The sequence below is a fragment of the Giraffa tippelskirchi genome, chromosome 6, assembly GCF_054371585.1.
Source record: "Giraffa tippelskirchi isolate mGirTip1 chromosome 6, T2T-mGirTip1v1.2.pri, whole genome shotgun sequence".
Classification (NCBI taxonomy): Eukaryota; Metazoa; Chordata; class Mammalia; order Artiodactyla; family Giraffidae; genus Giraffa; species Giraffa tippelskirchi.
The window spans coordinates 140,111,676-140,125,379 of NC_137280.1; the positions used below are offsets into that span (position 1 = coordinate 140,111,676).

Sequence of the window (13,704 nt, forward strand, 5' to 3'; positions counted from 1 at the left end):
ATTATATTAATATACTGTGTATGCACTCTATATATAAGCATATTTGAGCTTTATACATAAGAAGAGTGTGATTTTCATCTTCACCCAATCACCAGTTTTCACCCATTCTATACTATACCACCCTAGTTGAGAACTCTTGCTATATTTTGAAATCTGCTTAATGGACAGGTTGAGCTTTTAACATCTTTGCAGTTCCCACATTACACCTTTCAAAATACAGCTTTATTTGAAATGACATTATAATACTTCACAGGTATTTGCTGAGCACATCCCATGAGTCAAGCAATGTTGTAGGAATTGAGAGTACAGACAACAAAGTCCCATCTCTCCTGAAGCTTGCCTTTCTGAAGCAATCTGTGTGCAGATGCAGTTGTTTCACTCTGATCAAAACCAAGCGATGCCTACCATTAAAACTGTTACAACAAGTGCTCATCTTGAGACCTGCTTACTAAACTAGGACCTGGCATTACTTCAAGCTTGAAAATGTGCTGATGGAATTAAAAACCTGTTTGATGCTGATACAGCAAGAAAACGAGAGGAGCAAGAAATAATACTTTCTTTAGAGGAACGTAATACTGATTCTCATCCCTCATTCCACAAGGGCCAACAGGGCATCCCACAGCGCTCGGGATGTTTGGACATCTCAGTGTTTTGCCCAGCACTAGTGGGTTAGCCCTGGAGGGCACTAGTCACTGTCTTTCACTGGCAGTGGCTGAGAGAACTGTGGTCCCTTTGCGTCTTGAAAAGGGATCCCTCTGCTATTCCTGGGAAGGGGCAAGTTTGGAGAGGCTGGAGCCCTGTAGCCATTTCTCTCTGAGGTCCTAACTCCCCTAGGGACCATGGCAGGGCAATAGTCTCTAGAACTCCTGGAAATCATAGATGTCTTCTCCATCCCCAGTGGAAATAAATCAATTCTTCTACTTGCCTCCCTGCCCAACATGCCTGACACAGTCCATTTATTGAGAGTTACCTTTTACAAATCATAAGAAACCCCAGTGCTTTCAGGCCGCCTCTGCTTCTTTGCCCTCAAAATCTCTAAGCTACATGATTATAAAGCCTGAGAACCTATCTGAAATGGTGATGAAAGGGTCTGAGGTCTGACATGGGAGATATGAAGAAGGAAACAATATTTCAGTCTACTGTCCTGCCACTCTGAAATCTCTGAATTTATTCTCGACTCATCTTGTGGAAAACTGGCCACTTGAAACAACTCTGGCCCAGATAAAATATGAAGAGCAAATGCCATCATCCTTGGTCCAGCCCAGAGGGAGATTCTCTCTAGATTCCACCCACTTCTGCACCTGTCCCCAGGCCCTATCTCCTCCAGACGACCTTACAAGGGGCCAGTCTAACTTGGCCTGGGAAAATAATGAGATTTGCTTATGTGTTTGTGAAAACTCTTGTGTGCTAGGCAGGGGGTAGGAATAGGGGACACTGTACTGACAGGTCAGCAGAGACTATTCCCTCACTGGGACAGTGGGTCCTGGTTTCCCACTACTGTCCCAAGTGTACTTTGTAAATGTAGGACCATTGGCTGGATGGTATTGGCTCAGTCAAGGCCAGCTAGTGGGCTGCTAGAATTTGCGTGCTTCCTTCAAAGAATGACGTTTTACCATTTGAAGAGAGGGGGAAAAAAATGGTCTATTTCTAATTACTTTGGGAATGACTGTGAATCTTCCCAATGCTTCTTTTCCATCTTACTGGGAAGGAAGTTTTGATTCAAAACTGACCTAAAACTCCTATCTTAATAATACCCGTAGCTTCTTGTGCAGTTAAAGTAAAATAGCTTTAAATAAGGCTGTTCTCAAGCTGTTTCAGTGTGAATCTAATCCAGTCTGATTGTTCCAGAGCTATCAAGGGGATGCTAATGTGAGAACATATTTAGTTGGCTACTCCAGTCTGTGTTACAGTCTGCAAATAGAGGCTAATAATCACAGTGATTCAGGGGCTTCCCAGGTGGTGCAGTGGTAGAGAATCCACCTGTCAATCCAGGAGACGCAGGAGACCAGGGTTCAGTCCCTATATCGGGAAGATCCCCTGGAGTAGGAAATGGCAACCCACTCCAGTATTCTTGCCTGGAAAATTCCATGGACAGAGGAGTCTGGTGGGTTACAGACCATGGAGTTGCAAAGAGTCAGACACAACTGAGCACACACATGCACCATGACAATAATTCACACTGTTGGAAAGAGCTTTCCCACCACATATCTTGGGCAGACCTAGAGACCAGGACAGAAAGTGGAAAAATGAAGTGATGAGGCACAACTGTGGGAAGAATCTATGAATGGAAGAAACAGTAAGCATTCGGCAAATGGGTGGTGAGCGACTGAGCACGCATGCTTCTTACCAAACAGGCGCTGAAGGAAAAGTGAAACCGCTCTTACAAAGGAGTTCATTGACCGCTGGATTAGATGTGAAGTCGCTCAGTTGTGTCCGACTCTTAGCGACCCCATGGACTGCAGCCCACCAGGCTCCTCTGTCCATGGGAGTTTCCAGGCAAGAGTACTGGAGTGGGTTGCCATTGTCTTCTCCGTTTAATCAAAATACTTTATATGTAAATGGCAGTTTCCATGTCTGCAAAAACATTATATTGCCTCAACTTTACCAGGCCTTTAACATCCTTTTGAAAACATACTTTTTAATAGCTTCAAAACAGACATACCATAATTTGACCATTCCTTTATCACTGGGTACATTTCTTCACTGTTTTATTGATGTAATTGATACACTGATAAGCTTCTATGCACAGAAATTCTTCACTAAATCAATAACTACCTAGGTCAAAGAGTTGTTTAGTTGCCAAGTCGTGTCTGCCTTTTTTGGAACATTTCAAATATTCCTGACCCGTACTGACTGTAAAATCGGTATCAGGAAAGGCTGGGAGAGGTTTCCAGCACAGTCTCCCTGCTGCCTGGGAGATTAGATGAGCTTTTCTCAAATGTTGCTTTTTCTTATATTTCCTTGACTATTCTTCTTTGGCTGTGTGCCACCTGTATTACTAACAGCTCGGAGGACATGTTTGAGAAGGGCCGTTTCTCTTTATGCCTCCCCCTGGCTTGCAGCGCATAGTTAAGTACACAGTAGACTTCCCAGAAATAGCAGATGAGTTAGCCTGTGTATAGTCCCGTGGGAGGCAGTTGGGTTGTAGTAAAGAGCCTTTAGACTCTGGGAAGGTGGAATAAAGGTATTTGACCATAAAACTGGATGGTGTTAGTCTTGCAGTTGGAGATGACCCTCTCTACAGTTGCTGAGCACATCGACCAAATAAGTGAAAATCAAAGTGGTATTAAGAAAGATACTTTAAATATACATTAGATTGGGTTAGAATAATGAGTAAAAGTATACAGTCTGAATTTGATAGTCTTGGGTTTAAATTCCCGATTCTGTCATTAACTAGGTATGTAATTGTGAGTGAGTTGTTGCTGTTGTTGCTCAGTCGTGTCCAACTCTCTGCGACCCCATAGACCACAGCTTGCCAGATTTCCCAGTTCTTCACTATCTCCTAGAGCTTACCCAAACTCATGTCCATTTTGAGTCAGTGATGTCATCCAACTATCTTATCCTCTGTCATCCTCTTCTCCTCCTGCCTTCAGTCTTTCCCAGCATTCAGGGTCTTTTCCAATGAGTCAGTTCTTTGCATCAGGTAGCCAAAGTACTGGAGTTTCAGCTTCAGCATCAGTCCTTCCAGTGAATATTCAGGACTGATTTCCTTTCGGATGGACTGGTTTGATCTCCTTGCTGTCCAAGGGACTTTCAAGAGTCTTCTCCTGCACCACAGTTCAAAGGCATCAATTCTTCAGCACTCAGCCTTTTTTATTGAGTCACTTACCAGTGAATAAGTTATTTACCAGTAAATTTTCTCATGTGTAAAATAAGGAAAACAATGACTATCCCATAGGACCGTTGAGGAGATGACTTTAGATAATGTAAGGATGCATGTGTGTTAAGTTGATTCAGTCGTGTCCAACTCTGTGCGACCCTGTGGACTATAGCCCGCCAGGCTCCTCTGTCCATGGGATTCTCCAGGCAAGAATATTGGAGTGGGTTGCCTTGCCCTCCTCCAGGGGATCTTCCCAACCCAGGCATTGAACCCGCATCTCTTATGTCTCCTGCATTGCCAGGCGTGTTCTTTACCACTAGCATCAAATATATGACATAGTATAGATTTTTGAGAAAGATTGATTTTTAAAATAAAACGTGAAAATGTTTTATAACCTCTTAAAATACAAAAGTTGTTACAGAAAATTATATAGTACAGATAAGCAAAAGGAAGAAAATAAAAAATAGTCATATTTTAGGCATACAAAAATAGCTAACCGTAACATTTAAATGTCTGTTTTTGTATAATTTTTTCCCTAGGAAATGTTCTCTAGGATTTTTCTTCTTAAGTGCATGTATGTATGTATATATAGTTATAAAAATGGTATGAAATATACGTATTTATTTGTTAATCGATTTTTTTCACTTGATAATGGACTGTGAATATTTGCCTGTGTTCTTAAATGTTCCTATACAAGAACTACATCATATCCCATTGTAGCATATTTACCCTTTTAACGTAAAACTTTTATTTTCTAATTTCTCATATGTTTTTTCTCATATTTCTCATATGTTTTTATTTTATAAAATGAAATGGCAATGAAAAATGTAGCCAAATGCTTTTGCATCTATATGATTATTTTCTTATGGTTAAAATCAAGAAGTAGCATGGTAATTTCAATAATAATAAAGAAAATGAAATTAAAGTGTAAAAAACACAGAGTATAGTAATCGGCACATAGTAAGTCATCAACAAATACTAATAGGGTATTTATGAATGAACTATAAGAGAGGAAGGAGATTTATTTGAAATTAGCTTGCTGATTACCCCAAATATAATCTTTTATTTAAGAACATTTAGAAGTTCCATTTGGTTTGATAAATACACATCATTAAAAAATAAACTAATTTAGGAAATATTAAAGGCAGGAGGAGAAGGGGGTGATAGAGAATGAGATGGTTGGATGGCATTGTCGACTCAGTGGACATGAGTTTGAGCAAACTCCAGGAGACAGTGAAGGACAAGGAAGCCTGGTGTGCTGCAATCCATGGGGTCGCAAAGAGTCAGACACGACTGAGCAACTTAACAACAGAAGTCTATCTATAGATGTCAGGTTTAGTATGTGTTTCTGTTACAGAGTCCAAGCTTATATTGCTCACCATAAGACAGGCCAAGAAATTGAGAGATGAATTGTTGAGGTGAAGAATAGTAACTTTATTCAGAAAGTCTTCATACTGAGAAGATGGTGGACTAGGGTCCCAAGTGAAAGTGTTAGTTGCACAGTCATGCCCGACTCTTTGCAATCCCATGGACTGCAGCCCATCAGGCTCCTCTGTCCATGGGGTTTTCCAGGCAAGGACATTGGAGTAGTTTGCCATTTCCTTCTCCAGGGAATGTTCCCAACCCAGGAATCGAACCCAGGTATTCTGCACTGCAGGCAGATTCTTTACCAACTGAGCTACCAGGGAAAGATGAAAGAGTCCCAAAGAACCATCTTATACAAGTTAAAATGCAGGCTTCTTTTACACTAAAAGCAGGGGGAATGGCTTGTTGTTGCAGGAATCCTTTGTTCTTGCATCTGTCCATGTGGGTCTGGTCGAAATGTTAGTATAAACCTATAACAACATAATTGGTATTTTCTGTTCTGCAACTTTTTACCTTTGTATGAATGGGAACGTGTTATACCTTTAAAGACTAGCACCTTGAGAATGAGCTAGCCCATGTTTTTCAGTCTATAGTCAACGTTCTTTTACAAAAGTGCAGACCAACATGACCAAGTACAGGCAACAGAGAGCTCAAGGGTTAGAGCTAAGGGAACAGATCCAACTTGAAATCAGGTTTGCTTTCTCTGTTACATTTCTATGAAAAAGTCTGCTTCTCTAGTTAATGGAAATCATCATAATAACCCAAAATACAATAACTGATACACCCTTTTGGTAGGGGGAGGATATTTGCTTTTGCTTTTTTGTGTGTGCATATTTGCTTTTGCTTTTCCTCTTTGTTGTGGATACTCCCTGATGCTAGTATGATATGAGCATGCCTTCCAGCCTACTGCCCCTCACGCTGGGTTTAAATGCCCAGTCTAGGACCCTCTTAGAAAAGCTGTCCCCACAAGTAACAACAACAGAAATATACAGATGGCCTGCTATCCATGAAAGAACAGTATTGACCAGAAAGATCTGTTCTCATCCATAGACTGAAGTGCTGTTATAAAGGAAAATTGGAAAAAAATGTGCATTCTCCACTTGGTCACTCAAAGTCCTCCTACCCCCATACAGTGTCTATACCAAGTGTATTGGGGTACAGAGCACATGGCAGTGCTGGAGAGAAGATATGGTAGACTTAAGTCAGAAGTTTTAGGAGTCTGAGAAAATGTAGCTTAGTGATATGGGTTGGGTGAAAATTGTGGTGACCTAGAGAGCATTTGATTCAGGCTGCTCTTTACCTCTAACCAATGGCAGCCATGTGAGAAGGCTGACTCGGACTTGGCATGACTTTCAGTTTTCATGAGGTGCTGAAAACCTGAAGTTTTCATTTGGATTTTGCACTTTTCAAATGGTTTTGGGAAAATGCAGGAAGAAATTTTTAATGTATTTTATATATTCATATATATTTTAAATCATATATATATATAACATATGGCTTATTTAATTAATCTGCTGTCTGCAGATCTGGAGATTTGTCCGTCTTCATAACTTCCTAAGTCAGATCTTTAAAATGAATGAGTGAGTGAATGTGTGTGGATGTATGTACATGCATACCTACACAGACATATTATTAGTTCTGTTTCTCTGGAGAACCCTGGCTGACACAGATACAAACACACACCTTTACTTGGAGAAGAAAGAAATATGTGACAGAAGTTAGACTTCTTTGAATGTATCTTGGTTTATAGGTTTGACTTTGGTGCCATCTAAATAGTTCACAAATCTATAACAAAACAAGACTTTAAAAAAGCATTCATGAAAAACTGAAGCAGCAGGTGGGTGGGCAGGGATGAAACAGTTGAACCTAACTGACAAGAGGTTGCTGACATAACCATTCAGAATAGAACTATTTTAAATGACTTTAAAATGCAGCCATTTGACTACAGTTTACTAATTGTACATACTCAAGATTTTTTAAGGGCAAATTTTTAGTTGCTTTTCTTAATCATAATGTTAGTATGGTAGTGGCATTGGTTTTTCTGAAACTACTCTTTGTGTCTTATGGGTTAAATCAAGTGAGTAGTCATATTGATGTTATTGAAAACAGGGATTTTGGTATGGAAAATAGGTAATAACATTGTTAGATCCATGAGGTTAAATGAAAACCTTCAAGGCCTAAATTTGAATTGAAATTTCATGAAAACTCATGGTATATTCCATTTAAAACATATACACAACTGATTTTCTGGCTCTGTTCACATAAACAAGGGCCAGTCACATAAACAAGCTCTCAGCTTGTGGTATCCAAATACCATTTCCCACTGAAATGAACCCAAGTTCTTACTAGAAATGTCTGGTTCCAGCCTGGGGCGAGACTTACGTAAGGTAACCCTGGAACATCTTACCATGCCAGAAACAAGAGGGTGGTTAAAGATACCTGAGTCTTAATTAAAGGACTTGAAGAGACCCCCACTGAGCAAGAAGAGAACAGTTTAAACTTCAATAGGAATAAAAGCTGCACTGGAATGAAGCAAATCAAAATGTTCATAATTATATTTTTTTAAAAGAAAACCTTTGGTCATCTTTGGAGAATATTAGGTAACCAATTCAAATTTTGAACATTAATAAATAAAGGAGGAAAAATCAAGCATCTATCAAGTTTTTATATAAATTATAATTTAGGGTAAACATGTAGTTGATGATATGTAATTTCTATTGATTCAATACCCCAGATAATAAATTAAGAAATAATGATTTTATCACCAGCTTGAAATCTCTACTGAAATAATGGATCCTGTCAATCACCAGTGGCTTATGACATCATAGCAAAAGATGTTCACTGCTTCCTGATAGAGCATGTGGCAGGCAGAAAAATGCCCTCCCCTCTAAAAGCATCAATGTCCTAACCTCAGACTCCATCAGTATGTTGCATTACATGGCAAAAGGGAATTAATGTTATGATAGAATTATGGTTGCTACCCAGGTGATCTTAAAATAGATTTTCCTGTATTCTTAGTGAACTTTAAGTGTCCAAACCAATGCAATACTGTAAAGCAGTTATCCTTCAATTAGAAATAAATAAATTTAAAAAGTTTTTTAAAAAAGAAAACTTGTAAAAATTATGAAATCTGAATAAAATCTGTACCTGAGTTATTTAAAAAAAAGAAAATGGAAGAGAGAGAGACAGATAATTCATTGTCAGAATGATTGGATGTAAGAAAGATTCAATCAACCATTGCTGACTTGAAGATGGAAGGAGCCACAAGCCAAGGAATGTGGGCAGCCTTGAGAAATGAGAAAATGTCAAGAAATGGGTTCAGTCTTAGAGCCTTCTAAAAGAGTGTAGCAGCCCTGCTGTCACCTTGATTTTCCCCTTTGAGCCCTGGGTCCAACTTCTAACATACAGATAATAAATTTGTGCTGTCTTAAACCATTGAGTTTGTGGTTATTTGTGATGGTAACAGAAGAAAACTAATACATTTCATTTTCTAGGATGTATTTTCCTAGAAAACTGACCCTGAATCTCCTCAAGCTTCTTGACTTACAGAAAATTCAGATGAAATTATGGGAATGTTTAGCAAAATCTAAACTGGGGAAAATGCTATTGGAAAAAATGTCATTTTGTTTATCAAATAAGTGTATTTTTGTGTGTGGATGTGTGACAGAAATTGAGGAGATTTAAGGAGATGATCTAGTATTTTATGTATCAAACAATTGCAATAGGGAACTTGATTTCAAACAAAAAGATAAAAAGAGAAGAATATTTATGAGACTTGAACATTGACCCTGGGTACTTGATAACATTTAGCAGTAATTTTTTTTTGCTGTGGTAATGGTATTATGGTTATATTTAAATAAAGGAGTTGGATATAGTAGCTGTAATAGAGGACAGTAGCCATAAGTTGATAATTGTTGAAGATGAATGACAACTATATAGGTGTTTGCTATTTATCCTCTCTACTTTTATATTTCAATATTTCCATGCTGCTGCTGCTGCTAAGTTGCTTCAGTTGTGTCTGACTCTGTGCGACCCCATAGACGGCTGCCCACCAATAATAAAGTATTAATAAAAATGTTAGTAAATAATTTGACTCCTTAAATATTTTGTGAGCCAAAGACACCATGTCCAAAGGATGGATTAGACCAACAGACTGCAGTTTGTCATTTCTGCATAGTTTCAGAAATCAGATCTTTTACTTTAACCTGGGAAATCATCTTTTTCTTCTTTCCACGCTTGCCTCCATTCTTTCACCACTGCCTAGTCAAAAGGGTCCTTTTCATCTGTGCTGCTTAGATTTTTGCTTGCTTGAAAAATTTACTCAATTTTCCAAGATTGTTTGAAATAGATTTTCTCAGAATAAGTTAGCAAAGAGGGTAATATGCATAATCACACTGAACAATGCCTCCTAGTATATTATGTCTTCATTTTGACCTCCTCTCATTCCACCTTCTTAAAAAAAAAAGGCAATAATTTTGTTTCAATTTTTGAAAACCTAAGGTATTTTTGAAATTTGGACTAATCAAATTTTCCATGTTCTCTGTGTGCTTCTATTTTAGGATGGAATGGGAAACTTGAGAATCACAGAAAAAGGTCTAAAGCTAGAAGGAGACTCAGAATTCTTGCAACCTCTCTATGCCAAAGAAATCCAGTCCCGACCAGTAAGTTTCTGTTGGGAGAGGAATCATTGTTTCTCTTGAATCTAAATCTGGGGGAAAATTATCTTGCCATTGACTGAATATAAAAGGTTGGGGGAAGGGGTAGCAATGTACATAGTAAGATGCCTTTGAATCAGAATTTTGAATGCAATTGCCCCTGTAGTACAAATGAGATGACCTCTCTGAGCCTCTTTCCAACCCTGCCAAATAGAGAGTGATAACCTTTATTAATGAACTTTCTAGATTGTGCTGCAAAGAAAACAAGAAAATAAATATGGAAGTGCACTAAAGTACTATACAAATCCAAGAAAGTCTTCCTATTGCTCTTGATTGTCAAGTATTTCAAAGCCCTCTTTAGAAATAGTCCTAAAGAACTAGAACTTTTTATGAAGAATGTGGACAATATGGAAAAGGTTGATTAGAATCAATTTAATACATTAACAGCCATGCTCAAAAATGGTATTTAAATGATCACACTAGAGTGTGTGCTCTGTCCTATGCACTTTGCTGTTCTGATGGGTTATCATTATCTAATGTAATTCACAGAGTGGTCCAATGGGATGGTGTTTATTGTTGTCTTTCTTCACTTTACAGATTGAAGAATTGAGGCTTGGAGGAGTAGGGTGTTCCAAGCCACATTCTTATGAACGAGCAGAAGGCCTCTCTGTTAACCATGGCCTTCTACCAAAGCTCTTTCTCTCATTATTTTTATTTTATTTTTAAGTCTTGATGAAGTGACCCCTAGACACCTTGATTTTGTTAGCCAATATTATCAAAATTAGTGTTTGTTTTGAGTATATTTTGGTGTTATTTGTTCTTCAGCTTTCATTTTTGCTCTTTGGTGGGGTGGTGAAGTGTTCTGGTTGAAAAGGATTATTAACGTATTTGCTCTGCCTGGGATTGGTTCTCGTCCACCTGTGAACAGATAACATGAAAGTTCTCCGAAGCACCATTTGCATTGTGTGCATCGATTAATGAAATTCAGCAAGTTGAGGCAGTGGGTGATTTTATCTGAGTGCTATCTAAACTACTGAGTTGTATAGACTGAATGCAACTACCGAATCGCCAACAAGTTTACTTCCTTTTGTGTCTGGTGAGAGGGAGGGAGCCATGATGTTAAAATCAGCAAGAAGACCAGATTAATTCAGTCACCCAGTCAGTGATTATGAAATTTTACAGGGACTCCATACCATACTGGCTTAAAGTACCAAAAATATTGTAAATGTATCCATTGTTTCTGTGGAAAATATATCCTAGAAGGAATAATTGGGTAAAACTGTAACAAGGAGGGTTGGGTTAGGATTCTGCATTGGACTGAACAGTCAATTTCAATCATTTAAGAAATGACTATTGTGTTCATTGCTCTTGATTTATATTTACTTTTCCTAACCTAGAAAGTGGGCTTCCCTGGTGGTTCAAGATGGTAAAGAATTTGCCTGCAGTGCAGGAGACCCGGGTTCGATCCCTGGGTCTGGAAGTCCCCAGGAGATGGGAATGGCTACCCACTCCAGTATTCTTGCCTGGAGAATCCCACGGACAGAGAAGGCTGGTGGACTACAGTCCATGTAGTCACAAAGAGTAGGACATGACTAGGCAAATAAGCACATACAACTTAGCAAGTTGGTTAGTTAAATCATCCATTGAAGTTATTAAATATACAATAGGTTAATCTTACCTAGATTAAACTAGTTTATCTCATTAATTTGTATTGGTCCTTTCTCTCTAATGGTGTTGTCCCTTTTTCTGTAAAGGGCCAGGTAGTAAATATTTTTATCTTTTTTTTTCTTCCTTTTTATAATTCTTTAAAACTGCAAAAAACCATTTTTATCTCAAGGGCCACAGAAGAATAGGCTACAGGCTGTAGTTTGTCAACCCCTCTACTCCTTAGCTATATTTCCATAAGTGTGTCAGTGATCTGGCTAGATTTCTTATGTATAAGAGAGCAGATTTTAAGATCATGTGTAGAATAGTTGATATGTACTAAGAAAAATGTTGCTAAATAAATTTCCCTGATGGAGAACTAGAGCCATATAAAGAAATTGAGACATATGTCTTAGAAGACCCGTGAAAGGGTACCTGGTATATCTCTTAGGCCCATATGTAGGAATTGGACTTTTAGCAAATATGTCAGCCAAGCTATCTGAAAATCAATAGTCATCTGATTCCAAGTCAAAGATACACTTAATTAGAAGCTTAAAAAGTAATGATGGTCTTGGAAAAGCTTACTTTAATATTGAAAAAGCAGTGAGTTAAATCCACTGCTTTCAAGTCCTTGTTTAAAGAAAATTAAAGGGTTAAAATTCACTATTTTTCCATTATTCTTCAGAAATTATTTTTCCTTTCTAAAAGCTCAGACAGTACAGAATCTGCTTGCAATGCAGGGGACCTGGGTTTGATTCCTGGGTCGGGAAGATCCCTTGGTGAAGGAAATGGCAACCCACTTCAGTATTCTTGCCTGGAGAATTCCATGGACAGAGGAGCCTGGTGGGCTACAGTCACAAAGAGTCATGACTGAGCAACTGACACACACACAGACACACACACACAAAGCTTTTAGCTTATATGTTTCTAAGGACAAAATTAATGTGTTCTAAATGAAGAAAAGAGGGCATACAATATGTATATATGATAAAACTCATCAGAAAGTCTCTTGGCCTCTACCTGAAAGATGTGCCCTGATCCATCTAATTCTCCTCATTGCATGGCACCCCCCTAGTTCAAGCCACCATCCGCTCTCATTGCTGTGACCTCTTCTGTCTCTGCTGCCTTTCACTCTTAGCCTCTTTATCCAAACTGTAGCCAGAGTAGCCTTTTCATATATCAAGCCGCTTCACCCCTTTGCAAGGGATTCTCCGTTGACTTCCCATTACACCTAGAATAAAATCCAAACTTCTCACTGAAGCAAAAGAATAATATTATAAGCTAGGGATTGGTCTGTAGACCTCTCCTTACCTCAAGCACGGGAATTATTGCCAGCTGAACAAAATTGGGATTCAGGGAGCAAAGAAGGTAGAGAGACTGACTGATGAGCAGGTAACCAGTGGAATTTGCCACGCTTCTTGAATCATAGCCTCACATAATGCTCACAAGAACCTCACATGCAGTAGCTTTCTATTCTCTACTCTGGCATCTTCAGGTTACTGTGTTGTTGTTGTTTTCTGATGTACTTGACCATTGCATGCATGCCACCTCTGGAAGATTCTGCTCTGTAGAATAGTCTGCCATGTCACTTTGCCATAGATCATGGCTGTTTCTCTTTCATGGGGTGTCTCCTTCTGTTTTTCTCATTGAAAAGAGATCAGCGTCCAGTTGAACAAGATTACTCAGCTCTTCTAAGTGAGAGTAACTAATGAAGCAACTCTTGACTTCATTTTGGTTTTGTGTTTCATTGATCTGAGAGGAGCTGAAATCAGTTAAGCAATCCACACTATGTTCAATATAGTATCTGATTTCATTATTGAAGGTTGCAACCTTGGAAAAGTCACTACAAATTGATTAGTGCTATAGCAATCACTTAGGAAGATAAATTAATGAGAAAATGTTCATCTCTATAAAAACTCTCATCTGGGAATTCAATGAAAGACCTGGCTTTCTCTAGCTTTAACTACATGGATGCATAGCTTCTAAGTGGTAAAGTATCATGCGGCTCAGGAAATTGCTTGAAAAGGACACATTAAATTAACTATTCTACCATCACATCCAAAGACCACCCAATCCCTAGTAATTCTATTTGAATGCATTAGCACAGAAATTTATAAACTTAAGGGATTTGATGCCATTAAGACTATATTTAAATCCCATTTCAGTGTGGTAGGCATCTTTATAATTGCAAAATACAACTACGGGTTTTTGGCACAAGCT

The 13,704-nt window shown here is 38.5% G+C and overlaps 1 protein-coding gene across 4 annotated transcripts in view; it reads left to right on the top strand.

Moving 5' to 3' along the window:
- SGCD (sarcoglycan delta) overlaps positions 1 to 13,704 on the top strand; it is a 434,639-nt gene that overhangs the window by 184,723 nt on the left and 236,212 nt on the right. For all 4 annotated transcript variants that reach the window (XM_081501895.1, XM_081501896.1, XM_081501897.1 and 1 more), the window contains one exon: positions 9,745 to 9,846. In XM_081501895.1, the coding sequence (XP_081358021.1) occupies positions 9,745 to 9,846 (102 nt within the window). The remainder of the gene's footprint in view (positions 1 to 9,744; positions 9,847 to 13,704) is intronic.